This window comes from Callorhinus ursinus, unplaced genomic scaffold (genome assembly GCF_003265705.2).
Source record: "Callorhinus ursinus isolate GAN/ISIS: 27379988/994484 unplaced genomic scaffold, GSC_fseal_2.0 scaffold72, whole genome shotgun sequence".
Classification (NCBI taxonomy): Eukaryota; Metazoa; Chordata; class Mammalia; order Carnivora; family Otariidae; genus Callorhinus; species Callorhinus ursinus.
This window is the reverse complement of record NW_027397134.1, coordinates 845,387-871,244: the sequence shown is the minus strand read 5'-3', so window position 1 is coordinate 871,244 and position 25,858 is coordinate 845,387. Positions and strand designations below refer to the sequence as shown.

The following is a 25,858-nucleotide window of genomic DNA, read 5'->3' as shown; positions in this document are numbered from 1 at the left end:
AGAGAGAGAGAGAGAGAGAGAGACTGTGTGCATGCGAGTTGGGGGGGAGGGGCAGAGGGAGAGAGAGAATCTCAAGCAGGCTCCACACCCAGAAACCCAATGCAGGGCTTGATCTCATGACCCTGAGACATGACCTGAGCCAAAAATCTCATCGGACGCTTAACCGACAGAGCCACCCAGGTGCCCCCTCAACAAACATTTATTGAGCACCAACTGTGTGCCAGCCCCAGGGATGCAGACTTAAAGAAAATAGACAAGGAGCTTATGGTCCCTCCTTGCCTCCTGCCACATCACTGTCCTTGGTACAGGCACCACTGCTCTGAGCTGTGCTGGGCCAAGCCTGAGGACTTGGAAAGGGAAAAGGAAGGTAGGGGGGCTAGGCTCTGGACAGGGTGCCTGGGGATGCCGAGGACAGACTCTGCTTGAGGCACAGCTGTAGGAGCAGGGTAAGGCGATGGTGCAGGATAGCGTTTTACCCACTGCAGAACTTCTTTCAAACTTGGAGTCCATCCTCTCAAACCTTGCTGCTGCTTTATCGACTAAGTGTATGGAACGTTCTGAGTGCTTTGTCGCCATGTCAACAGTCTTCACAGCATCCTCACCAGGAGTAGATTCCATCTCCAGACACCACCTTCGCTGCTCATCCACGAGAAGCAACGCCTCATCGGTTCAAGTTTTATCGCAAGTTTCTAGCGATTCAGTCCCGTCTTCAGGCTCCACGTCTAATTCTAGTTCTCTTGCTGTTCCCACCCCATCTGCAGCTACTTCCTCCACTGAAGTCTTGCACCCCTCCAAGTCCTCCACGAAGGTTGGGTCAACCTCTTCCACGCTCTGTTAACATTGCTATTTTGACCTATCCCATGAATCAGGAATGTTCTTAGTGTTATCTAGAATGGTGAACCCCTTCCAGAAGGTTTCCAATTTACTTTGTCCAGACCCATCAGAGGACGCACTATCTACAGCAGCTCTAGCCTTTCAAATGTATTTCTTAAATAGTAAGACCTGAAAGTTGAAATGACTCCTTGGTCCACGAGCTGCAGGAATGGATGCCGTGTTAGCAGGCATGAAAACATTAATCTCGAACATCTCCATGCCATCCAAGCTCCTGGATGACCAGGTGCACTGCCAATGAGCAGTGATATTCTGAAAGGCATCTCTTTTTTATCTGAGCAGCAGGTCTCAACAGTGGGCCTAAGATCTTCAGTAAACTGTGATGTAAACAGATGTGCTGTCACCCAGGCTTTGTTATCCCATTTATAGAGCACGGACAGAGTAGATTTAGCATTATGCTTCAGGGCCCTAGGGTTTTCAGAATGGTAAGTGGCTTCCACTCAGAGACACCAGCTGCATTAGCCCCTCACAAGAGAGTCAGGCTGTCCTTTGAAGCTTTGAAGCCAGGCATTGACTTTTCCTCTGTAGCTATGAAAGTCCTCCAATAGTAGGTTCTTACATCGACCCTGAAAATCATTGTTTGATGTAGCCACCTTCATGGATGAGCTTAGCTGGATCTTCTGGAGAACTTGCTGCAGCTTCTACACGAGCACCTGCTGCTTCACCTTGCCCTTCTGTGTTATGGAGATGGCTTCTTTCCTTAAACCTCGTGGACCAACCTCGGCTAGTTTCAGACGTTCCTTCTGCAGCCTCCTCACCTCACCATTCAGCCTTCACAGAATGGAAGGGAGTTAGGGCCTTGCTCTGGGTTCGGCTCTGGCTTCAGGGAGTGTTGTGCCAGGTTTGACCTTCCATCCGGACCACGCATATTTTCTCCAGATCAGCAAGAAGGCTGTTTTCTTTCCTTATCATTCATGTGTTCCCTGGAGTAGCACTTGTCATTTCCTTCAAGATCTCTTGCTTTGTGTCCACCATGTGGCTAAGTGTTCGGCACAAGAGGCCCAGGTTTTAGTCTCTCTGAGCTTTCGATGTGCCTTCCTCACTACGCTGAATCATTTCTAGCTTTCGATTTAAAATGAGTGGTAGTGACTTTTCCTTTTCCTTAGACACTTGGAGGCCACTGGAGGGTTATTAATGGGCCTAATTTCAATATTGTTATGCCTCAGGGAATAGAGAGGCACGAGGAGAGGGAGAGAGACGGAGGAATGGCTGGTCAGTGGAGCATTCATTACACACACAACATTTGTGGATTAAGTTCACTGTCTTATATGGACATGTTATCGGTGGTGCCCCAGAATAATGACAATAGTACCATCAAAGATCATTGATGACAGATCACCATAACAAATATAATAGTAAGGAGAAAGTTTGAAATATTGCAAGAATTACCAAGATATGACACAGAAAGACAGAGCAAATGCTGTTGGATAAATGACACTGATTGACTTGCTTGACAAACCCCAATTTGTAAGAAACGCACTCTGTCCGTGCACTACCGTGAACATAATACAGCGAGGTATGCCTGTCAAATTGTTAATGACGAAACTCAGATTTTCTGTTAATGAGCATTCCCATCCTGCTATGGCCACCGCCAGTGTTGTTTTTGCCGCCTTCTACACTGGCTGATGGGGAAAAACAGGGGGTATGTATTTATCAGGAGAGAAAAAGTCCTCATCCTTTGGGGTTCACAGAGGAGGTGACTCTTTCTCCATACAGGCCTTTGTTTTTAATTAAGAGCAGTAATCAGATAATCTTGCTTTAATTAACTCCCCAATGCATCCCCACTCTTGGAGTCTCTCTTTGATATTTTCAACGTCAAATTTTTCAGCCTAAGATTATCTGCAGGCATGTGTCAGACATTTGCCATTTGCTGAATATGCCCAAAAGGTTAGCATGAACTTCCACCTCCTTCTTTTTGTAGAGACGTTCCCCCCCACCTTCAGAGCAAACTCATTTCATGTCAGGAAGGGGTTGTCTGAGTTTGCCCCTTGAGTCTGGGACTCTTTTTTATCACACTGGTTCTTCTGTTATCACAAAAGTAGTGTGTATTTCATCTCAATTACGCATCTGCTTAATCCATAATTTCTGATTTATGGCCATTAGCTCCTAATTACAAGAGGGCCGCCCTTGAAACGGAAAACCAAACGAGCTGAGAGAAACGAAGCTGGCTGAAAAACAAGAGTGAAGATGGATTTAAGTCCTAAACTAAGAGCAGATCCCAAGGCCCAGTTGTCAGAGGAACCTATTGTTGGCAGTCCTACAGATTTGCAAGAGTTTCATCTCAGGCTGTAACTGAATCCATCTCCCTCTGTGGTGGGGAAAATATAAAACCTTGACATTCAGAACAAAGCTAAAACCCCTGAGGGAGAAATCATCCAGCCTAACTGTCTTGATACTGATTCACCATTAAAAAAAACCCCAAATACAGAAACGCTTAAGTGAATATGTTTACAAAAGAAACATTTAAATCCAGAACAATCTATAAGTGGGAGATAAGTAGGACTTGCTTTAGATAGAAGGCAACTATAATAAATCCATAGTTATTTTAAAAATGTTCACCACATGCTATTTAAAAATCATCTAGAGAACCATGCTTTAGGGAGGGCTGCATTAGATCCTCATCATTTCAACTGTTCAGAGCAGTAAAGAGAATTATATTTCCTGTTGCACAGATGAGGAAATGAAGGCTCAGAGAAGACAACCGACCTGCCTAAAGTCGTTCAGCTAAGAAGTGGCAGGGTCATAGCTCACACTGTCCAAGGCCATGGCTGACCGACCTTGCCTTAGCTGGAGAAAATGGAAGATATGAACAACAACCTTCAAAGTATGAGATTCTTCGAGCTACCAGCATTCCAGAGGCAGCAGGGACATACTCTTACCTGGAGCTGAGGATGTGGCTGCTGCTGGCTGACTGTGGAGAGGGGATCCTCATGGTATCTGTGGCCAGGGACAGAGTACAGCTCACCCAGGACTGCAGACTGCCCTCTGGCTGGGAGCTGAGGAGGGAGACGTTATCTCTAGAACCAGAAGACAGGATGCTGTCAGCACGATGACAACCACAGTAACGGCAATAACTAGATACTCACCCCTAAGCATAAGCCAGGCTTGTGCTAAGTGCTATACATGCATAACCTCAATCAGTGCTCACAACAGCATCCCTGAGAGACGGGAGCCAGTGCTGTCCCCATTATATAGATGAGAGTAATGGAATTTGAGGAGGCCAACTTGGTTCTTGCCAAGGTCACCCACTTAGTCATGAAGTTGGGAGGCAAACCCAGGTCTCTCTGATTCCAACGCCCATGCTACTAACCGCTGCCCTTCTCTGGGGAGGTAAATACTCTGATACAGATGTTGAAGCAACTCTGATTTGAGAGTAAAATTTGGCACTGAATTTTATACCAAATGATATGTCCATGGAATATGTCAACTGTGAAGGTCTTAACTCTTTGCCTGCCTTAACCAGAATGTCTTTGCAGACAGAGACTACTTTTCTGTCCCCTAATTCTGAAATTAGGCCTTGTGTGGGCCTGTCATTGATGTGGGTGCTCAATGATTATTTTATTTTCTGGTTTATATACTCACTCAACTATATCTATTAATATCGACATCTATATCAGTATTGATATCTGTATTGATATCTATCCATATTTGTGTCTGTCTATAAATTCATTTGCTTGTTTATAGAATACTTTATGCCGGGAACCATGGGAATGAGCTATAAACATGGACCCAACATTGATCCTGTCTTAGCAGAGTATGCATCTATAGAAATAACCACAAAATAAAGGAGAAAATTATCAATGCCACAGAAAGGGGCAGAGAGTAGGAGAATAAGGAAGGAGCATTGCTTTGCTTCTTGGAGACATAAGGGAAGGCATTAAGTAATGATAGTTGAGCCACAATGTGTTTGAAGTTTAGGGCTTGACAATGCAGGGCCTGGAGAAAGGAATTTGACCTGGAAGGAACAGCATACACATAAGTATGGAGGTTGGAAAGGGACAGGGCACAGATGATATGGAAAGTAGGAGTCCCAGGTAGAGAGGGAGGTAAGAGTCAGAGACGTGTGGGGCTCAAATGTCAGTCTAAAAAGTCTGCTCTGAGGCAATAGGGAGCCACTGAAGGTATTTGAAGGGGATGGTGGCCTGCTAAGTCATGGGCTTCTCTCTGTCTAAAAGAAGTTGCACTGTTCAATAACATGTCCCCGGTGCCATGTGTTATGACCATGGGGTCCCAGCTATCATGGGCATTGATAGTAATTCTCTAAGTGGGTGTGGACATTCCCCCTGCAGACTGGACACAGAGAGCCAAGGGCTCGTTCTTAACTTCAATGTCAACTGCTCAGTGTTCTCCTCGGGGTTAACTTACGCCTCTTTTCTGCCACTGCTGCAGTCCACTGCTGTCTGGACACTAGAAGGAGACACAAGAAAGAGCCTGTCATCCTTGTGCTGCCAGGGGAAGAACGTGGTCTTTGGTGTCAGACCAACTTGGGTTTGAGTTCCACTTCCTTTGCTGCTGTGTGAGCTCAGGCAAGTCCCTTGCCTTCTCCAACCCTCCCATGCTCCTTTGTAAAATGTGGTTACAAATGGGGCTGAGTGGTGGAGCAGATGCTTCCTGTGAAGCGAGATAACCCCTATCAAGATCTCGGCATGGTTCTTGACAAATAAATAGTGTTGCTTAAAAGGCAACAACCATTATCACTGCTCTTGCTTTAGGACAACCCGTACTGCTATTATTAACAGCATCATTACTGTCAATGAGCAATGCATTTGCTTTATGTTCTTTGTGAGTGCTAGCGAATCAGACAAGAGGGCAGGAGGCCAGCTTTCCAGGGCATTCTGGGAAAACTCCGAGACTAATTACAGGAGTAGCTATTCTGGAGGGAACATCCCTTCATTCAACAAGTACGCTTTCCATGCGATCTCATCTAACCATCCCACCTAGGTCCATTTAGTGAATAAGGAAACTGGCACCCTTGTTCAAGGTCACACAGCGTTGAGTCCCAGATCTGTAAGAGCTATTAACCTCATGCTTGTAACCAGAAGGCGGTTGCCCAGTGTGTGGGTGTAGACAGCCAAACCATGACCTCAGATACGTGAGACCCTATTTGAACCCTGGGTTCACAGGCCAGGGCCTCCCAGCTTTATTCTTTGTGTGGAATCTGGGGAATTCCTTCCTTAGAAAACCCGGTCGCTTCTCCGAGGGATGTACCTCTGGCTCCTTGGTCCCTACACTCAAGGGCCAGTCAGTCTGGGGGCTTCTATTCACACCTGTCTGTCCTTACCAGGACCGCAAGAGCCCCTCATGAACCAAGAACATGTCTTCATCCCTTTGGCCCCAGGGCTCAGGCCAGACCAGAAATTCTCTCAGACAATGCTTTGTGAATTCAATGAACTTCAGCTATCGACCAAATCCAACCTACAGATGTTTCTTTTGTAAATAAAGTTTTATTAAAACACAGCCACATTGACTCATTTCCATTTTGCCCATGACGGTTTTTGCTCTACAGTAGCAGGGTAGTGGCGAGAAAGATCATAGGGCCCCAAAGCCTAACATACTTACTATCTAGGCTTTTAAAGAAGAGTTTGCTGTGACTTCTCTAGTGTCACAAAAGCAGCTTTTGTGAATGACCCTAGGAGAGGAAGAAGAGCAACCCCCAGAGATGTCAAGGCCCTAATCCTCGACCCCAAGATACTTAGGTCCCTGTGGCTGGCTCTGATGATGGAAGTATTGCAAGCCAAGGTGTGTTAGTATCCTCCACCAATGGGAAAAGGGAAGGAAATGCATTCTCCCCCGAGAGGCTCCAGAAGGAACACAGCCCTTCTGACACCTTAATTAGGCCACGGAGATCCTCCTTGGGCTTCTAATCGACAGAACTGTAAGATAATAAAATCTGTGTTGGTTTAAGACACTAAGTTTGTAACCATTTGATTTGGTGCCAATAAAAAAAAAAAACCCACAATAGGACAAAAGTGTCTTTGGTGAGTGACCCTGAATCTTCTCGGGGATCTATATACAAAGTGTTGATGCAGCTTTTAACCAACTACTTAAAAACACCACTTTGTGAACTGAAGTGGTCCACATGAGCAGATCAAACTCTAATCCTGCTAGAGACCTGAGTCTTTCTATGGCTCTGCTGGACAAGGGTTGTGGATAGAATAAGAGACAGAGAGAAAGGGCAACCAAATCCTAGAGGCCTCGCTGGGTGGCCCTGCCCCTGCCCCCCTTCACTGCCTGGGATCTCAGTTTCCCCATCTGTGAACTAAAGGAGTTTGGGCCAGTGAGCTGAGGCCTGGTCCAGCTTAGATACTTGATGATTATATACACTGGAAAGGGTGCACTTGTGGTTAAAGCAGGAGTCCTGGGGCTTATTTCTGAGAATATTTTATGAAGACTATAGAACTTCCACTTCTGCTTCTCCGAATGAACAAGCACGGACTCAAATTTTAGCCCAACACCTGAGAATTCACAGTATCATCTAGATCTCAGGCCTGGACAAACTCCCTTGAACTCCTGGTACACAAGACCCAGGCTAAGGACACTGGTTCCAGTGAAGCCAGAGAAGCTAAGGATGTGGTAGACAAGGCAACCTCAGAAGCAGAGGGGTTTCAGGGAATAAGGTTAAATCTTCTAGAATGTTCATTGAAAGAAAAAAAAAAAAAACCCGAAGACAGCTGTGGCCCAAGCCATTGAGTTATAATGGTGTGTGATAATAGAGAGGCTTAGTTATACTCAGAACGATTTTCCTCATGGCCACAGGCTGGGAGGATAGGCAAAGCCTGGCTGCAGCAGGGGTGGGATTTGGGGCATGTTGTGTGTGGGGGTGCTTCAGGCCCATTTCCCACCCCAGGATTCCAGGACTCTGGATTAAAAGAGGCTGTGCTCACAGGTCCAAAGGGTGTCCAGGCAACCTAACATCTTCATAATCCTAAGGCAACTTGCCTTGAGCTCTGCAGGAAACAAGTTCTCTCTGACATACTTCATTTGACTGAACAACAATCTTTAATGGAACCCAGCCCAGGAAAGTCTTTACAGGAGAAGATCACTAATCAAAACACATGCTGGTGTTCATTCGTGACCACTAGTTACCCTTGCCGATTCCATGCGTGTGAGCCCCATGGCTGAAGTGAGCATTTAAATCTGTCCCCTTCTGAAAGAACTCTCCTCTCACCCCAGACTAAAGAGGCAATTACTTGGAGACGTCTTCTCTCCATTCCTTCTCCACTTCATGCTGTCCACCCTGCTGTGTGCCCTGAAGGCTGATCTAGACAGGCCACATCCATGGGCTCCCTGCCCCGTAGCTTCCCCTTGGGTGTGGCCAGTAGGGAACTCCGATGGCCACTGGAGGGGAGGAAGGAAGAGAGGAAGCTGGAGTATTTATTCTCTTAGAATTCTCCCTACTGCTTCTCCTGGCATTGGCTCCAGCCCTCAACCAAAAGCTAGAGCTTCTCCTGCCCGGCAGCCCTCCCTATATGCTCCCAGGCATGACTACGAGCCCCTGGGTGCTGTACCATCCCTGGTGCTTCCCTACACAGGGCCCATATCTTTGCAAACAGTCCCTTAATTAGACCCCCTCCTTTGGGAAGAGCCTCAGGCTCCTGCCAGACTATTACAATAGCTAATCTCAGTGCTGGTTTCTGCCTTAACAGAAAACACTGGGTTTTCCGAGCCAATATATATATGTTTTTTTATGAGAAATAAGCAGGCAGCAGGCATGACCCATCACTGCTGTATCAACGACGATTATACCCTTTATCACCATGTGGGGAAAAAAATGGTGAAGAATCTAAAGAAACAATCTTGTAAGAGCATAAGATTATCAGCAATCCTTATAAGTACCTTCCAAGCCCATGACCCCGAAAGAGAACCAGCCAGGAGAAATAAAAAGATACCAGTATGGATGCTTACTGAAAATAATCCTGTATTTTTATAGGCATTTTAATCTGTGCACCGGTTGCTTTCACCTGTGAACCCATGTCACTGAATTTTCACAGAACTGCTGAGGTTAAAGTCAAGGTCTGCTAGGCGTTTTGCTTGTCAACTTCTGATCAATTACCATCCAGGCTAAGGGGGGTGTCTGGTCTGCGCCCCATACTACTCGCCATCTTAGAAGGTCTCAACAAAACAGAGTATGTTTAAAATAAAGAGGCTGGGTTGAGGAGAGCTTCTGGAAACTTTACGGTCTGAGAAATTGCACAAGGCACTTAACAGCTTCACCCTGCAATGGTCTACACCTTGGAGGTAGGGGGAGGGGAAAGGCTTTCAGGCAGAAGCAGGAGTTTTTTTCTGTGTGGTCCTGGGACTCATTGAACCAGATGGGTAGAAATCCCCACCAGAGTGACTTTTTAAAGTCACAGATTACTGGTCCTGGTAGATACCGAGTTTGTGAACCATGGTCTATGGAGCCCCTGTGTTCTGGGAGACCTCACAGGGGCTTCCAAGGGGTCAGGAAGAGAGCCGGAGTAGGGAGGCTTGACCCTGAACCTTCATCTCTGCACTCCATCCTAAGCTAAACTTTTCTATAGGAGTTTGTGCTGATGCAAAAAAAAAAGGGGGGGAGGGATTCCACTTAAGAGGGAATTCGAAATCCACTGACCCTTTTACCCTATGAGGAAACAGTCTCTGGGCTGCAAGCTCCATGTTTGCCAATTTCTTACTGTTACCTCCTCTCTGAACATGGAAGGTGAAAGGGCACCTGGGTGGCTCAGTCGGTTAAGCATCTGCCTTCAGCTCAGGTCATGATCCTGGAGTCTCGGGATCGAGTCCCACATCGGGTTCCCTGCTCAGTGGGGAGCCTGTTTCTCCCTCTGCCCCTCACCCACTCATGCTCTCTCTCTCTCTCTTAAATAAATAAATAAATAAAATATTTAAAAACAAAACATGGAAGGTGAATATTGATGGTGATGATGGTGGTGGCGATGATGAGGATTTTAATGTGTTGGCTGGGCCAGCAGAGGCCCAGGAAGGAGAGACGACCTGGTCCAGATCTATTGGATGGTGCAACCAGGACAGATTCCTGTCTCCTGACCTATCAGTGGTTCTTTCTCTCACTTTTGGTGCATGTGGCTTTGAAAGAATTTGTGCCAGGCATTGGTGGACAGGGGCTTGCTGACAGGCAAGGTAATTAATTAGATGTTTTCTGTTGTATTCTTTTAGCGCGAGTCTTTGTCAGACAATTCCAATCTAAATGCACACATTGCCTGGGAAGTAACAAGAATGCACTGGCCCCCTTCACGTGACGGACACATGTGCTCCAGCATGACAGGCCAGTTACTTGGCGGAGAATGAAGACCTTGACAAGAGAAAGGGGGAAGAAGGGGTCCATGGGACATGACAGCAGAGCCCGCTCATTGGAAGTGTGGGAGGTGGGGTCGGCCTGGAGACCATCATGGCCCCATCACTTGCTGGGTGAGCCCAAGCCAGCTCCTCGACTTCTCTGACTCTAGTGTCCTTGTCCATAAAATGGGTACCAACCTCAAAAGTTGTGAGAACAACGTCTGCAAAACAAGTAGGTTTTGTAGCCTGGCACCAAGTCAGTCCTCAGCAGGGAGCACCTCTCATCCCAATCACCATCATTTCCCACAAGGCAGGAGTGGATAAAATAGGCTGGAGCCCTGACTCCCCATGAACCCCATTAGCTGGGTATCCAGGCCTCTCCAGCTGGAAAGACCCTTGGAAAGCCAGATGGCTTCTGGGAAGTCATTTAAACATGTGCTATCCTGCACCAGGGCCCCATTTTGTCATTGGGAATGGGGCATCAACCTTCTAGAATAATGGAGAGATGCCTTAAGCTGTTCCCCCCAGGCCTGGGGCATGCTTATTACTCAAGGGGGTGGGGAGGGAGTTCAGAGGGTGCAAATTAGAAGGTAGGGAGTTTTAGGAAAAGGAATGTGAGCAGTTCCAAAGCCTGCCTTCCTATGTAGCAGGAAGCTTTACAGTCTGGCCAGAGCCTGGGCCTACTGCTAAATAAATTAACTCAGAATGACGTGACACCTGCCACGTGTGGTGAGGCTCACATCTTCCTACTTATCCTACTGCAGCCTAATTTTTGCCCAGTTAACAGGAGGTATGTTGAGAAACATACAACTTACACACAACACAGTGACAGAAGACACGTTTCTAGAGCCTTCGTCTCTGACTGGGCCAGCTGGAATTGATACACTCTCCGCTGACCTAGGAGTCAGAGGTTGTCCATTGACCTCTCCACACATTCCCCCCTCCCCGCACCCCAAACCGCCAGAAAGGTGACAAGCAGAGCAGCTGCAGACCCTGGGCCAGGAATAGACGGGACTGTCAGCTGATGCATCCCTCCCTCCATGAGTAATGAGCGTGCTCCGGGCCCCAGGGGACCAGCTTAAAGCATTTCCCCATTAATCTGCGAAGGTTGACACCACGATCTAAGGCACAACAGAGAGCCCGAGTGCAGGATGGCACGTGTTTAAATGCCGCCGCCCAGGCCACCTGGATTTCTGAGCACGTAACCACGTTTCCAGCCTGGAAGGCCTGTTACGCTCAGATCTAATTCCCAACATGGGGAAATGCGACTTTTCATAATTTGAACAAGTCTCTTAAAGAACCTTACCTCCAGCAGAAGCACCACACACACACACACTCTCTCTCCCCCCAGGGTGGGTGTGAATCCTAATTGAGAGCTCAGTTTGGAGAGGTACCTCGCTGAATCCCTCGGGCTCCCATCCAAACCGCGGACGTACCCCAGGTGATGAGACAATTAAGCAGGAAGTACAGAGCCGTCAAGACGGGGAAGAGAACAGGGTGGTACCAGGGGTAGGACCTGGGGCTCTGCTCCAGACGGCGCCTCCGCGGCCTAGCAAGGCATGCATTTCCTTTTATTGCTGATAATCAGTTTAATCGCAGCGTGACCAGAGAACAAGATTTGTGCAATATTAATTCTTCGAAATGTGTTGAGACTTCTTTGTGGGCAATTCTCCCCCCTGGTCTCCCCGCTATTCCTGTGCTACGGGTGAAATCTCGGCTCTGCATCTCTTTCAAACCCAAGTTACAGGGCAGAGAGTCAGGACCGAGTCCTGCTGGGACAGAAGATCATGAAAATGCAGACAGGAAGCTGGGGTTCAGAGGGGATTCCCGGGGACCCAGGTTATGGAGCTCAGAAAAGGTGGATGGGTATGCACAGAGCGGAAAGAGAGAAAGTACCTCTTACCGAGAGGTGAGGATGAGGGAGGGTCCCTTTAAGGCTCTAGAGGAGCCCCTATAAGCTGAGACTGGAGTGATACCTCTAACCCTCTGTGACCTCACCACTGGGACCTTGCTCTCCGGGTGAGAATGCGCTCCCTGCTCCTGTCACACCTTCTGTCCAGCCTCTATCCACACCTCCAAGCACAGGTCCTCTACCTCTTTCCTATTTTGTTATTTTGATAACTTTCATTAATTTCATTGATAACTTTCACGTATCAGAAAAGCAATCCGAACACCCCTAAAACAAAGAATCCAATTAAAAGTAGGCAGAAGACATGAACAGACATTTCTCCAGAGAAGACATACAAATGGCCAACAGACACATGAAAAGATGCTCAACATCACTCATCATCAGGAAATGCAAATCAAGACCACAGTGAGCTATCATCTCACACCCGTCACAATGGCTAAAATCAAAAGCACAAGAAACAAGTGTTGGCAAGAATGTGGAGAAAAAGGAATCCTCGTGCACTGTTGGTGCAGCCACTGTGGAAAACAGTATGGAGGGTCCTCAAAAAATTAAAACTAGAGTACCCTATGATCCAGTCATCTCACTACTGAGTATTTACCCAAAGAATATGAAAACATCAATTCAAAGGGATACATGCACCCCTATGTTTATGGCAGCCTTATCTACAATAGCCAAATTTTGGAAGTAACCCATTGTATACTGGAAACTAATATAACACTGTATATTGACAATACTGGAATTAAAATAAAAACTTGAAAAAAAAAAAAAGCTGGGCACATGGATGGCTCAGTCGGTTAAATGTCTGACTCTTGGTTTTGGCTCAGGTCATGATCTCAGGGTCATGGGATTGAGCCCTGCATCAGGCTCCATGCTGAGTGTGGAGCCTGCTTAAGTTTCTCTCTCTCCCTCTGCCCCTCTCCCTCCCAGCTTGGACTCTCTCTTAAAAAAAAAAAAAAGGAAAAGAAAAGAAAAGCAATCTCTGGCTATGCAAGTAAAAATGGTTCCAAAGTTTTGCTCATTGGTAAAAAAAAAAAATACTAGTATACATAACCATTAATTCTCACTATAATTAATGCAAAAGCGTTAATGTCTTTAATAATGGAAGATCCAGCCCCAGGATCAAGTGGGTAATATTGAAAATAGGGTTTATATTTACAGACGTGAGTTCTGTCAGGACTCTAATAAGACTGCAGGGAAGGCGGCACACAGAACATCCTAAATGTAATCATGAGCCAGGAAGCAGGTGCAACACCAGTATTTGCCACTTCACCAAAATTTGGCGGCTGTGCAAATTAGCAGGGCATGGTGGCGATACTTAGAATTGTGCATGGAAGCTGTTTTTGCACAAATTGAGATTTCTTAGATGAAGCCCTTTGTTTAAAGGCAAGGACATGCAGAGCCCACTGGGTCTCCATCTGACTGATGCTGAGCATGAACATCTTCACGAGAAAGTTTGAGGTTACACGGCTCTGAGCAGCTTATAACCAGCCCAGAACCACATCAAGGAAAGGATGTGTTTACATTATAAAATCAGGGGTCTAAAGTCCATAACTTAGGGGCACCTGGGTGGCTCAGTCAGTTAAGTGACTGACTCTGGCTTCAGCTCGGGTTGTGATCTCGGGGTCATGAGATCGAGCCCCACATTGGGCTCAACCCTTAGTGGAGTCTGCTTAGGACTCTCTCTCTCCCTCTCCCCCTGCCCCTTCACCCTGCTCACTTTCTCTCTCTAAAATAAATAATCTTAAAAAAAATTAAAAAATAAAGTCCATAACTTATATGAGCAAAATCTCCTAAAGAGGACCCTAGTATAGCTAGGGCTGTGTGTGTATGTTCACTGCAGAAATTTTAGAATATATAGAGCTTATAGAATATATAAGCTAGAAGAAAACAAAAATTTAGGTCAGCAGTAATGCCTTCCATAGGTATCAGAATGTTGGTGTGTTTCCTTCCAGGCTTTTTTTTCCTTGACCAGGCATGGTCAGCTCCACCCGTTCTTCCCACTGGCCAACCCCCAGCTAACTTGCAACACTATTTCCCTCATCGCCCATCTCCAGCCCATGCCTCTTGCATGTCAGCAGCTGGCCCCTTCTTCACCTTATTAAGCGGGTGTGACAGGCCAAGGTCTAGGGTAGGAAACTCAGCAGCCCTGGGTTCTCCCCCGGTGCACAATGCTAATTTGCTGTGTGACCTTGAACCTCTCTCAGGGTCCTCGTGGAAGTGGAGAGGGCTGCACTCATGGTCTGATATTGGATTGTTCTGGCTGCAACATGAATCATCCCTCACAGAGACAAAGACCAAGAGGGAGGGGTGACCGATGAAGCCCACCAACCTGTGTGTAGGGACAGAGCCACATCTGAAGGTTAGGTTAAGGCACCCCGTTTCTTACCAAAGCAGTGCGAAGAAAATGCCTCTCCCTGCAGCCTGGGCTTCATGGCAGAGGCTGGGATGGGGACAGAGAAGCTGCAGCCAGACAGACAGCTGTGGTTCCCAGAGAAGTAACATGCCAAGGTTACCAAGGCAGCTCTGGGGAACAGGACGCTATGGGCCACCTGCAGGGGCTGAACAGCCCAAGCCCATGTGCCCACCCATGACACCTAAAACTCCCTCCAGATGAGCAGCCCACCCACGGCCTGTGGCAGCTCGAGACTTGAGTGGAGATGGTAGGAAGCAACCTGTCTTCTGAGAAAGGAGAGAAGCCCTGACATTGAATTTGAGTGGTCTGGCCCATCACCAGCTGTCTAATCTTGTATCTCTGAATCAACTCTTGCTTCTGTGAAGAGATGCCCGTTATGTGCACAAACACAGCTTACACCCTGACAGCCCATGTGCATTCCCGGCACTGTTCTAAGTGGTGTCCATCTGGTACCTCATTTGACTCTTACTGACAACCCTACGAGGTAGGCAGTGGGTTGAGCACACGAAAGGTCAATCTGCACATCCAAAGTCAAAACAGAGCAATTTGATGTGGTTGGTCCAAAGTACTATTGTCCACTTTGTATGTGAGGGAATTGGGCCCAGATTGGACATGCAACTTGCCCACCATCACAATCGGCAGCCCACTTTGCAAGCACTCCCCCGATCGCCTCCCCAAAGGCTTGGAGAGCTAGGCTAGGTGTTTTTAGTGGCAACAAGGAGATGCTGACACCAGAAGGGGAGCAAACATCCTGTCCCTCCTCATGCAGGCCAGCCAGTTATCCGTGCTACCACTAAACGCATCCGGGTCTCCCCGCAGATGTGCACCCCAGACTCGAGAGCAGGAGTTCTGTTCACCAAAGACCCTAGAATGCTCCAGGGCAGAGTCCCCCTGCTGCACCCAGCCGCACCTGGCTCCCGTAGGTTACCTCTCCGTGTCACTGTCACTGGACGCCACCTCCTCTAAGGCTGCCTGCAGGTCGGCAATCCGCCGGATGGACGTCTCCAGGTCTCTCTGGAGGGTCTGTCTCACCGCTGCGAGCTCCTCCACATACTTCTCCTGGAGGCAGAGACCACAAGCGCACGTTGGCCTTGGACAAGAACTCACCCACCTGCCCGAGCTTCTGGGGAGGAGATACACCCTAGGCTGAGCCTAGTGTTCACCGAGCACCTAGTACATAGTGGGCACCCCTTGAGGTATCCTCTCTATATAGATGGGCTTACAGACCCTCAGACAGATGCTTTGAATTTTATAGAGGACATGGACATTTTGGGGGCCACGAGGGCATGGCCCACAGACAGAGCTCCCTCGCCCACCCTGGGAGGTCTCAGCCCAGTGTATCTGACCCCACAGCCATGCTCTGAACCTGCACCACCCACTTTGCACGAGGCAGTACATCTTGGATGGATGAGTAAATGCATGGACCAATTACTGTTTCCCAGAACAGTCATAGAGGCTGGTTCTGGAAGCTTCGTCTGCCTCACAGATGGATCTGGAGTGGGAGGTCAGTTGGGTGTGGGGAGGAGGCAGACAAGAATGGTTTCCTTTTAACTCTGTCATGCTGACTCCCCCAACTCTGAATCCTCAGAGGCAGCAGAGGCAAAGATGGACAAGCCAGAGGGCTCCTCCCAGAGCAAACAGGTCACTGCCATTTTACTGAGATCTTTCTGTACCTGGCACCGTGTTGAGCGTCTTACCCTGATGACCTCCCTCACTGCTCGAAAGCTTGGCAAATGGGTCACTATTATTACTCCCATTTTGTAGATGGGCCACTGAGGCCTGGGGAAACAAAGGCTTAAGGGTGGTGCTGGCACTCCAGCTTGGTGCTTCTGACTACCCTCTGAGGTTTCATCCTTCTCTCCTCTGATCCTGCCCTAACTGGATTCTGTCCAGATTCTGGAAAACCTCTGATTTCCATTTGCAGCATATGTCATCCACCCCACCCTTTATCACAATGATAATCAACCGAGGGTGATTTTGCCAGGCCCCCCTCCCCGGCCCAGGAGACACTGAGCAATGCCTAGAGACATTTTTTGTTGTCACAGTTTGTCGGGGGGAGGGGTGTGCCCCTGGCATTAGCAGGTAGAGACAGGGATGCTGCCCGACAACCTACAGTGCACAAGACGGCCCCCTCCACAGAGAATGGCTTCGCTCAAATGTCCGTAGTGCCCAGTCTGAGAAACCTCAGCTTAAACCTAGAATCCCACCTGCTGAGAATTAATCCTACAGGGAATCAATCAAAAGGCAGAGTAAGGTCTGTACCAGAGGATGCTTGGAGTGGTGGGATGAAGGATGGGGAGAAGCTGAAAGCAGCCTCATCATTCAGCAACCGGGAATACTTAGGGGGATCACAGCATGTCTCTTTGATGCCATTAGGCAGACATTAACATTTGAAGTAAGGATTGCAGCAGCGTGGAATGCTTCTGTGGAATAATGTTAAGCAAACGGAATAGAACAGGAAATATCATGCCCCTATCTATCTGCAAATAACACACATACAATTGGAAAAGCACTTAGGAAGCTGGTGATATTTATAGACGAGGAAGAAGGGGGGATTATGGATAAAATTTTTCTTTTAAGCCGTTCTAATTATGTGAGGATTACTTGTTGCCTGTTTTATTTATTTATTTTAAAGTAGGCTCCACGTTCAGCATGGAGCCCAAGACGGGGCTTGAACTCACGACCCTGAGATCAAGACCTGGGCTGAGATCAAGAGTCAGATGCTTAACCAACTGAGCCACCGAGTCGCCCTTGTTAATTGTTGCTTTAAGGAACACACATATACCAACTGCCCAGAGTGTGGAAGGGTGAAAATATAAAGATTTAGGGTCAGATCTAAGTGCCATTCTCAGCTGCCCATTTAACTCCCTAGCTGTGCAACCTGAAACAGTTTACAGCCCCTCTCTGAGCCTGGGCTTGTTTTCTTTCTGTTGCAGATGAAGGAGTGGAGGCCGGTGAAGTCACTGGGGCAGTAACGTGCAGAGCCTGGATTTAAAGACCGCTCTTGCCAGTGATATTTCTGGGGCAATGTGTGCACACCCCCCAACGAAAGTCAGGGAGGACCAGGGCTGCTCCCCATTACGGGGACACACACAGCTCTCCTTTGCGGGGCGGCTTGTCTATTCATGGTATTGTGGGTCTGTGCCTTTCATCTGATTTCGAGGTTTTCCAATTTTAATGAGAGAGCGAGAGCGAGCAAAGAGTGAGAAAGGCTCAGGGCTGAGTGGAGCTGAGAAGCAGCAGCATGGAGAGAGGCAGGGGGTGACGAGGGGCTGGCAGTGTGCTGTGGCTGACTGAAGTTACCAGCTGTGAAAGCCCCATCTTGGTGCTGACAAGGTGAGAGCCCGTCCAAGGCGGGGGGGGGGGGGGCCCGGGCAGGAGGCCAGTGGACTGTCACAGGAAATAACACACACCGGGGGATGGCTGGGGAGGTGCTTGCCTCTGGACACTGGCATGTCAGCTCCTAAAGACACCTAGAAAAATGGCTGGGTGCAAAGTCCCCAGTAGCTTAGAGGAGCACTTGTCTGAGCTCAGCTCCTTCCTAGGGTGACAGAATCGACCACGGTCTCCCAGGAAACAGGGCACCTGTGTCTTTGTAAGACACGGAGATGCTAGCCGCAGTTCACGTCCGGGCTGTTTTAGGCATGTGGTGAATTTTTATTTTGGAGCCAAGGAAAGCGAGAGCAGAGCAGCCGCAGAATGGCCTGTGTGAGGTCATGCGGCCGGGAGAGCACAGAGCTCGGATTCACGGCCAGATCTTGGGTTCTTGGGTAACAGCTCTTTATGCCTCCTGAGACCAGGGATGAGAAAAGAGCACCACCGTCCCCTCCCAGTTGTGCCTGGGGGAGCTTTGCCCATGCAATGTCATGCAGAGACAGCAACAAGGGCCTAAAAGTCTTAGCCCTCATGGAGCCGTCTGGTGGGCAGAGGACAGGACCACCGGGGACAGGCACTGTGTCTCAGGGATGGCTGGCTCTGGGCTGGGACGAAGCAGAGGGGCAGAGGAAAGCGGGAGCGAGACGAGTCAAATCCGTAATACTGTGAAAGACAAAGTAGCCTCTAGAGCCAAGGTGCCTGGGTTCAAATCCCAGCTCTGCCCCTTACTGGCTGTGTGACCTGTAGCGAGTTACTCAACCTCTCTGACCTCCAGAGAGGAAAGGCTTGGCCAACATTGCTACCATGTCATTTCTTCAGAGAATGAGGAGCAACTAGGGTGAGAAGGAGTGTATCACTGAGGTTTGCCAAGGTCACAGGCGAATAAGGACTCTGGCTCCAAAGGTTTTTCAGTACCCCTCAGAGCAAAGACATGGATGCAACCAAGGGCAGCGTAGGGGATGAGTTAATCAGACAGCGTGAGGAGAGCTGTGAGCACGAACACCATCCATAGATGAGGGTGTATGGACCAAGGACGGGGCCCAGGGGACTCAGGTCAGGTCCCAGGGAACTCAGATCAGGTCCAATGGGAACACCTCAAGGAGATGGATTGGGGGAAATCTAGAGTCTGTGCAATCAGCAATCAGCTAACCTTTTCTGCTTCAACTTGAAAAGCAAATAGAGTCTGCTGATTGCAGAGATCAAGTCATTAGGGGAATGCATACGGTGCCCCAAACTGTCCCTGGGGCAGACCAAACAAGGCCCCGGCCAGAGACAGCTCAGAGGACACAGAGGAGGTCCACAAGGAGAAGGCGACACAAGGGAGGTGCCCGCTCTCCGATCTGGGAGTCTGGGGCTTTCTTCCACCCTCAAGACATGTGACTAACAATGCTTGGGTTTGAATCGGGACTGCCATATGTAAACAGGGTTGCATTTTGAGGCCACGTGTGAAGCTGGTCTCCTCTGTTATTCTCTCTCTTTAGAGACTTGAAGCGTGAAGAAGTTGGGGGAGAAATTAGGATATGAAACTATTCAGATAGTAAGATGTATACAGCAGAAACCCACTAATAAATACATCATATTCCCATGTTAATCTATAACTACAGTAATGGTGATATACCAATTGTAATGACACACAACACATTACTACATATATTATATGTTCATTACACGTAGACATATATTCATATGCCATTCACTCACTCAATAAACATCTGTTGAGCACCTACTGTGTGCCAGCACCAACCTACACACAGGTGATGCAGATAAAGTCCCAACTTCTCTGGAGCTTACAGGGACCTAATCTCTCTGTATTGCTGGTGTTTAGAACATAGCAAGCACTCAATCTATATTTGGGGATCGAATGAATGGTATCACTGCATGACTACACATGGTGAATGAAAGAGGGACCTGGGTATTACGCTCACGAATGCATACAAAATACACACCGTGCCTACAGAGATAAATACAGCGAAAGTAGTGTGCAAACTTCTGGCCTCCCCAGCGTTGCTTAAGAGAATCATTAACCCTTGTTAAACTCCCAAGCTACTCCGCCTGGAGCATGCCACATAGAGCTGCCCGTGGGAGGTCGTTCATACGGTAATTAGTGGCTGCAATTAAAATCGTCTCCTTTAGTGATGTTCAATTAGAGGCTAATATTTAAAACTACTGTTTGTTTTCTTTGCCTAGGGCATCTTTAGGGGACAATGGTCTCTTGTCTGCAAATGCACAGGACTCTCCATCCTTTCAAGGTGCACCCCAAGAAAATTAATTTCATGTAGCTTATATTATAAATCAGACTATCTGAAACACCCCCGAAACCTGATGAAAATTCACTTTGTCATTTTCTTCTGATTCACTAAACATAAATAGAAACTTCATGTTACAGAGGCCAGCACTAAAAAAAAACCTTACACACAAATGCATTTGCTATTATAAATACATATAAATACACACGAATATGTGTGCACATGCGTCTATTCAGACACATACGCATGAACATTCCCAGTCTGACACACACATATACTTAATTCATATTTATTAAATTATTACATGAATATATTTATTTCTATTTTCTCACCTGGGCAGGTCCTCTGCTAAATGTAGGAAATGTCTCATCTCACACGGTCTTTATAAGCCCTCAGAGTCAAGTGCAATACAAAAACATAAAAGTAACTCAAGAACATTACAACAAAGTAATAGCAGTGTTATTATCTCTGGTGAGATATCAGGTGATTTTTGCTTCCCTTTTTATACTTGTCCAGACCTTCTGCAAAGGATATGAATGACTTTTCTGATCAGAAAGTTAAAAAATATAGGATTTTATTTCTGTCTACCCTGTGAGGAACAATCCCCTGGACCACCTGCTCGGTGCCTCCCACGGCAGCCTCATTATCCCCATTTTACAGATGAACAGGCTGAGCCTCAGAAAGGTTAAATCACTTGCCCAGGGTCGTGCAGTCAAGACACAGTGATCTGCAGCCAGACCCGGGTGTCCTGACCCCAGCCCACAGCTCTTTTCTACTTTGTGCCTAATCGCTCCTGCTTTATCCAAGGCTGCTTGTGTCTCCAGAGGTAGGGGCAGTTTGCCCAGAAAGAAATGAGGAGATAATGAGGAACTGCCACAGTTTCATTCAAATCGTCCCGGGGTCACTTGCCTGGGAGAAGTGAGGCTGTGGGGGAATAAAAAGCCCTGTGAACTGTGTCCTGGCCAGAGTTCAAGGCCATATTGGCAATGGAGCGAGCAGTACGAGTGTTCAGTCTCAATCTGAGAAAGGAAAGACTTGGTGTACCCAGCAGAAAACCCAAGATTATGCATTAGATTCTCTTATTTAAGATGACAACAGAGCCCAACCTTCAACAAAAAAGGGACTAGGGAGAAGGTGGTCATTACTACGCAAGGTCCTTTCTTCACAATCCTCCTGCAAATTAATTGTTTGATTCTATGTTTATCACGTGGCAAGAGACACAGAGAGACTCATCAAAGATCCCAAAGTTACACAGCCAGTAAGTGACACACAGATCCAAGCTCAGGCCTGCCTGTTTCCAAAGGGTCAGTCAATACCTGACAACTCCTCCCTCCCTACACCTGTGGCAGGCATGTCCAATCGATCACTGCATAGACCCAGGCACTCTAGGGCTAAAGTCCACTGTATGAACTACCAAGCTATGCACTTCTTTTTTTTTTTTTTACTTAAAGATTTTATTTATTTATTTGTGAGAGAGAGAAAGAGACAAAGAACATGAGCGGGGGTTGGAACGGAGGGAGAAGCAGGCTCCCAAGGAGCAGGGAGCCCGATGCAGGGCTCGAACCTGGGACTTCAGGATCATGACCGGAGCCAAAGGCAGATGCTTAACCAACTGAGCCACCCAGGCATTCCCAAGCTAAGCACTTCATCCAGTGGTCCATCTACCAGCATCAACCCCAACTCCCAACACTGCCACAATTTACTCAACCCTCCTGGAAATGCCTCCTGTGTCCTCAAAGAAGACATTTATATTAGTTGGTTGATTGGCAGGGGAGGGGGCTATTTCTCCTTGAAAACTGGTATGTGCTCTGTGGAGCTGAGGGAAGTGGAAGCCCACCACACTTAGGGAGAGATCCTGATGGGTGGGGACGGGGGAGATGCAAGCTACCAACAACATGGGAAGAACAGGACAAGTGAAACACCTATGTGAATTTTGAAGAGTTCTTAATCCTTCCTTACTTCCAGTTCCTCCTCCTGTAACAGGCCAGCATTATTTCCTGATGAAAGATTATTGCACGGAACAAAGAGAATAATGTCTAACTGTGTACATCTGGTATACCTAATATGTGGGCACACACTTGATACCTAACTCATGTCCTTTTTTCTAAGTAAAGACTTGGAAAGTATGAAGCCTGCAGGTATTGTGTAGCAAGGACAGCCTCATTTTTCAGAAAATGGAGTCTATAAACTTGATGCTTTGTTGTTGTTGTTGAAGCTGGAAGGATTTAATACAGTGCCTCGGAGGAGCCCGTATCATTCGAGAAAACAGAAGTGGCTCTAGATCATTCAAATAAAGGAATTTAATACAGAGAATTGGTTATTCAGATGATAGAAAAGATGAGAAGCCAGGATAGATTAGCAATGGCCGGAAGGCACTGCCAACGTAGGGCTAGAAGGAAAAATCAGGACAATGGAAGGCTGCTGGTGGAAGGTGGCTTCATGGAAGAGGGGCATCCCTAATGGGATCTGCAATTAGAGTCTCAGCTTCTGCTAGGGATGATCCCCAAGGCAGTGAAAGAGATGGAGAAACACCCTGGTTTCTTTCCTTCCCCTGTCCTTCAATTGGCCATCACCACCTATCATTTGCTTACCCTACCAGAAGGCAAGAAAACTAGAAAGCCTAGTTTCCTACAATTCAGAGTAGAGCAGAGAAGGGGCAGGAATGTATCTGAGAGGAACCAAGAGAATCACTGGCACAAAGCACAGACATATCCAGGTTCAACCCAGACTTTATTTGTCGAACTGTATACTTAAAAGACCTGCATACTTTCCCATCTATCTATATCTATGTATATTTATAAGCATTTATATTTTATATAGATGTATGTATAGAGATGTGTGTGTGTGTGTGTGTATACCTCAAGGAAAAAACTATAAGAAATCCAGAATTACAATTTTCAGGTGTTACAGCATTAAATGCTGGACTACAAACCTCTAGTCTATATTAGTTATTTATTGCTACGTAACATATTGCCTCAAACACCCAGTGCTTTGAAACATCCAATACCGTTCATTATCTCTCACGGTTTTCTGTGGGTCAGGAATTCAGGAGTGGCTTATCTGGGTGGCTCTGCCTCAGAGTCTGCGGTAGAACGGATAACAGCCCCCAAGGATGTCCACAACCTCATCCCCACTGCATGGGAATATGTTAACTCACATGGCAAGAGGGATTTTGCAGGTGTGATTAAATTAGGGATTTTGAGATGGGGAGATTATCCTGGATTATCCGGGCGGCCCCTAAATGTAACCAGAAGGGTCCTTATAAGGGGCGGGGGAGGGTCAGTGGGGAAGAAGGCAGTAATAATGTCGTGGTGACATCACACTGGAGGGAGGCAGCCAGGAGCCCAGAAGTGCTGGCTGCCTGTACAAGGGGGAAGAGAAAAAGCATGGGTTGTTCTGGGGGCTTCCAGAAGGAACCAGCCCTGCTTGCACCTTGATTTTAACCCCTTCGGGCATATTTTTAAACTTCTGACCTCCAAACCAATGGGAGGCTAAACTGTGTTATTTTAAGCTACCAAGTTTGTGGTAAGTTATTGCAGCAGCAAAAGACAACTCATACAGGATCTGTCCTGATGGTACAGTGACGATGGCAGCCAGGGCGCTGGCTGTCTGAAGGCTTGACGGAAGCTGGTGGGTCCCTTCCAAGAAGGCTCACTGACGTGGCTATTGGCCAGAGGCTTCAGTTCTCTGCTATAAAGGACTCCACTGAGCTGCTTGAGCATCCTCATGACATGGTGGCCGGCTCTCCTGGAGCATGTGATCCAAGACAGAGTAGGGCCAATGCCAAATGCCTTGGATAACCTAGCCTGGGGAGTGACGTGTGATCACTACTGACCATCTGTTGGTCACACAGACCAAGTCTGGTACAATATGGGAGGAGGTTATGCAGGGAGGTGAATGCGAGAGGTGGGGGATCATCGGGCACCATCTTGGAAGCTGACGAACACGGTAACGCTGGACGTTCTTCATGTATAGGGCCCATCTCAGTGGACTCTACCACCCACAAAGGAAAACACCATAGCCATCCTGAACTTCCTCCCATTTCTAGAAACACATGTGTTTATAGGTTGAATTGTGTCCCCCCTGCCCCTCAAAATAGGTTGAAACCCTAATCCCCAGCACCCCAGAATGTTACTGTATTTGGAGACAGAGTCTTTACAGAGGCAATCAAATCAAAATGAGTTTATCAGCGGGCCCTAAGCCAATATGACTGGCGTCCTTATAAAAAGAAGAGAAATTTGGAAAAAGACACAGAGGCACAGAGGCAAAACCACGTGAAGACACACAGGGAGGGGTGCCCCGTGTAGACGGGGGACTGCAATGATGCATCTCCAAGCCAACGAACATCACAGATAGCCAGCAAACCACCAGAAGCTAAGAGAGATGCATGGAGCCCTTCCTTCTCCAACACCTATGGGGGAGCACAGCCCTGCCAACACCCTGATTTCACATTTCTGGCCTCCAGAGCTGGGAAACAATTCTGTTTTTCTAAGCCACTCAGTGTGGGGCACTTTGATCCGGCAGCCCTAGCACATGGATATAACACCATCTGATCTTTTCTTTTTCTTTGAAACGCCATTTCTTTTCTTTTCTAGTTCCAACAGGGTTCCCTATAGAGAATTTAGAAAATAAAGTGGCAAAAAACCCCCATTAAATATTGCCCTTAAGTCTGTTACTCTTAATGACCAAGTTGGTGTAGTTCCATCCTGTGTTCATTTCCACAGGTGTGTCTAGATACATCTATATAACACCCATTCAGATAAAACAGTTTTATGTTAAAGGCAGAATGGAGTTAGCCATGCAGACAAGCGGGAAAGCCCAGGATCCCCATCTCACCGGTCTGGCTTGCCCAGGATTGCCCATTATCTTGAGACAGAAGAGCTTGGGACTCCAGACACCTGCTTGCAGCCCTCCTTTTCCCTGCTCGTTTTCCTAACTGATTGTTTTAAAATGCCTCCAGCTATCACCTAAAGGCTTTTACAGCATTCTGGAAAGTGAACATTTTAGGCAGCTTGGACTGTTCAACATCGAGCTGATGAAGATCTGGCCTGCGGAAAGTCTAGCTGTGCGTACTTGCCATGTGCTTGCACACATCACTGATGCAGCCATGGACACACACACACCATATACCAGGCCAGAGCAGGAGGCCGCCTGGCCAAGGCTGCCAAGGTTGCTGGGCCACTCCCTGGGTGACCGAGCCAGAACTAGAACCTAGGTCCTCTCTCCATTGGAAAGTGAGCTCCTCTCTTTACGACTCCTGTTTCACACACTTTGGATCATGAGCCATTTTTGCCTAAACCCCCGGCTCCCGCCACTTGAGCAATTAATGGTGTTATGGTGCCCATGATGAGGAGGGAGATTTGTACCTGATTCTTGTGGTCCCGAGTTTCCCCCAGTGGGCGGGGAGTGGCAAGGGGGCACAGACTCCTCGGGCAGGCCCTAGACCCCTATACCAGGAATGTGGTTGAGGTTCTCGCAGACCAATGGGAAGGGGACAGCCAGGGGGAGGGAGGTGATCAGGCTTTGAGGCAGGAGGGTGCAACTTGCTATGAGTGAATCACAAGGTTTGCAAGTTAAATTAAATTCAAATTTAAATAGAACAGAATAGAAGAGAATAAAGTGAAATAAAATAAAATAAACCCAACTCTCTAAACTTCCTTACAGCTCTAGCTATTCAGAGCTCAGAGCTTTCCCAGCCCTAAAACTGCCCCCCAGGCTGGGACTTCTGATGCAGTATCTTTAGACCAGGGC

The 25,858-nt window shown here is 47.6% G+C and overlaps 1 protein-coding gene across 3 annotated transcripts in view; it reads right to left on the bottom strand.

Annotated features, from left to right (window-relative positions):
* MYO18B (myosin XVIIIB) overlaps window positions 1–25,858 on the bottom strand; it is a 264,944-nt gene that overhangs the window by 31,566 nt on the left and 207,520 nt on the right. For 2 of the 3 annotated variants that reach the window (XM_073886782.1, XM_073886783.1), the window contains exons 40-42: window positions 15,415–15,545; window positions 5,257–5,298; window positions 3,771–3,908 (exon numbers count right to left, since the gene is read on the bottom strand). In XM_073886782.1, the coding sequence (XP_073742883.1) occupies window positions 3,771–3,908; window positions 5,257–5,298; window positions 15,415–15,545 (311 nt within the window). The remainder of the gene's footprint in view (window positions 1–3,770; window positions 3,909–5,256; window positions 5,299–15,414; window positions 15,546–25,858) is intronic. The other variant, XM_073886784.1, reaches the window with a different exon arrangement.